The sequence below is a fragment of the Manacus vitellinus genome, unplaced genomic scaffold (assembly GCF_001715985.3).
Source record: "Manacus vitellinus isolate BGI_N305 unplaced genomic scaffold, ASM171598v3 scaffold_72_pilon, whole genome shotgun sequence".
NCBI lineage: Eukaryota > Metazoa > Chordata > Aves > Passeriformes > Pipridae > Manacus > Manacus vitellinus.
The window spans coordinates 2,518,751-2,521,024 of record NW_021940764.1 but is presented as its reverse complement, the minus strand read 5'-3'; the positions used below and the strand labels follow the sequence as shown (position 1 = coordinate 2,521,024).

The window sequence follows — 2,274 nt, the reverse complement described above, 5'->3', positions numbered from 1 at the left end:
GAGGGGGGACCCAATGGCAGCCCCCCCTTGCAGGGCCGGGCGTGGATCCGCGTGGCGCTGATGGAGAAGCGAATGTCCGAGTACATCTCCACGGCCCTGCGGGACACACGGACCACCAGGTGAGCAGCCCACGGCCCCCCCGGCCACGGCCACGCCTGCGCTGGGCCCGGGGTGGGCTCCGTGTGCCAGGGTGGGTTTTGGGGTGCCACACGTTTCCCCACAGGCGGTTTTACGACGACGGGGCCATCATGCTGCGGGAGGAGTCCACGGTGCTCACGGGGATGCTCATCGGGCTCAGCGCCATCGACTTCAGGTAGGGGCGGGTGACACGGTGGGACACAGGCCCTGACTGACCCCTCTGGGGTGCCCTGACCCTCTGCTCCTTCTCCCACTGCCACTGCTCAGCTTCTGCCTGAAGGGAGAGGTGATGGACGGTAAAACGCCCGTGGTCATCGACTACACGCCCTACCTGAAGTTCACACAGAGGTAAGAGTTGGCTCCCTGGTGCCCTCCCCGGGGTTTGGGGGGGTTTTGGGGTCCCTTGGTGGGTTTGGGGGATTTTAGGGTCCCCTCACCCCTGTTTTGTCAGTTTGGGAGGGCCTGGGTGGTCCCTGGTGGTTTTTGGGGTGCAGCAGGATCCACCTGCACCTGCAGGTGTTGGAGGTCTGGGGGCTCCCTTGGTTGGGTCAGAGGGGGGTCCCTTGGTGGGTTTTGGGGGACATGGAGGTTCCCCCACCCCCGGATCAGTTTGGGAAGGTCTTTGGGAGTCCCCGCTGTGTTTTGGGGAGTAGCAGGACCCACCTGCACCTGCATATGTTGGGGGTCTGGGGGCTCCCTTGGTGGTTTTTTTGGGATCTCTGGGTCCCTCGGTGGGTTTTGTCTCTGCCCTGGCACCCTGGTGGGTGTCCCTGACTGTGTGACAGCCCCCACTGAGCCCCTGCACCCTCCAGCTACGACTACCTGAGTGAGGAGGAGGAGCGGGGCAGCGTGGAGAGCAGCACGAGCGAGGACAGCTCGCCTGAACACCCCTACCTGCCCCTGGTCACCGACGAGGACAGTTGGTACAACAAGTGGCGCAAGATGGAGCAGAAATTCCGCATCGTTTATGCCCAAAAGGTACCGGGAGCTGGGATGGGGCTGTCAAGGTATCACCCCCCCCCGGGACGCTCCAGCCTGGAGCATCTGCCCCTGCATCCCCTCTCCCACAGCCCAGTGGTGTCCGCAGACCTTCACCCCACTGCTGCGGTGACCCAGTCCTCTCGTTGTCACCCTGAGAGGCCCTGGGGACATTGTGGTGGCAGCAGGGCCACCAGTGGTGACAGTGGCCTCCTGCAGGGGAGCCTGGAGCATCTGCCCCTGCATCCCCTCTCCCACAGCCCAGTGGTGTCCATAGACCTTCACCCCACTGCTGCGGTGACCCAGTCCTCTCGTTGTCACCCTGAGTGGCCCTGGGGACATTGTGGTGGCAGCGGGGCCACCAGTGGTGACAGTGGCCTCCCGCAGGGGTACCTGGAGGAGCTGGTGCGGCTGCGGGAGTCGCAGCTGAAGGACCTGGAGGCGGAGAACAAGCGGCTGAAGCTGCGGCTGGAGGAGGTGATGGTGCAGAACCAGCTGGAGAAGAGGGAGCTGGAGGGCGTCATCCTGGAGCTGCAGGAGCAGCTGTGAGTGGGGACATGCTGCTGCTGTGGGGGGCTCGGGCTGGGGGGGGGTCCCCTGGAGACTGGGTGCCCCAGGGGCTGTGGGTGGTCCCCAGTGTCCCATTGATCCCGAGGGGCAGGGTGAGGGGTGGTCCCTGGCACCCCGTACACCCTGTGGGGTGTGATGGATGTGGCGTTCCCAGGGTCTGGGTGCCCCGTATTCCCTGTGGGACACAGTGGGTCCCTGGTATCCCATTTACCCCATGGGATGTGATGGGTGGTAGGTCTCTGATGCCCAGGTGCTCCATATATCCCATAGGACATGGAGGGTCCCCATTGTGCCCAGTCTGCCCTGTGGGACGTGATGGGTCCTCAATACCCCATATTACCCATGGGATATGATGGGTGGAAGGTTCCCAATACCCAGGTGCCCCATATGGCCTTTGGGACATGGAGGGTCCCCAGTGTCCCCTCTCCCCCATGGGACATGGTGGGTCCCCAGTGCCTCATATATCCCATGAGACATGGAGGGTCCCCAGTGTCCCTTATCCCCTGTGGGACATGGTGGGTTCCAAATGCCTCATGTATCCCATGAGACACGGAGGGTCCCTGGTGTCCCATGTGCCCCGTGGGACGC

The 2,274-nt window shown here is 63.8% G+C and overlaps 1 protein-coding gene across 1 annotated transcript in view; it reads left to right on the top strand.

Moving 5' to 3' along the window:
• Positions 1 to 1,665, top strand: part of RUNDC3A (RUN domain containing 3A) — a 7,244-nt gene extending 5,579 nt beyond the window's left edge. Inside the window, exons 2-6 of the mRNA XM_029964476.1 lie at positions 34 to 119; positions 224 to 313; positions 406 to 486; positions 951 to 1,116; positions 1,504 to 1,665. Of these exons, the coding sequence (XP_029820336.1) occupies positions 34 to 119; positions 224 to 313; positions 406 to 486; positions 951 to 1,116; positions 1,504 to 1,665 (585 nt within the window). The remainder of the gene's footprint in view (positions 1 to 33; positions 120 to 223; positions 314 to 405; positions 487 to 950; positions 1,117 to 1,503) is intronic.
• Positions 1,666 to 2,274: the final 609 nt, after the last annotated feature.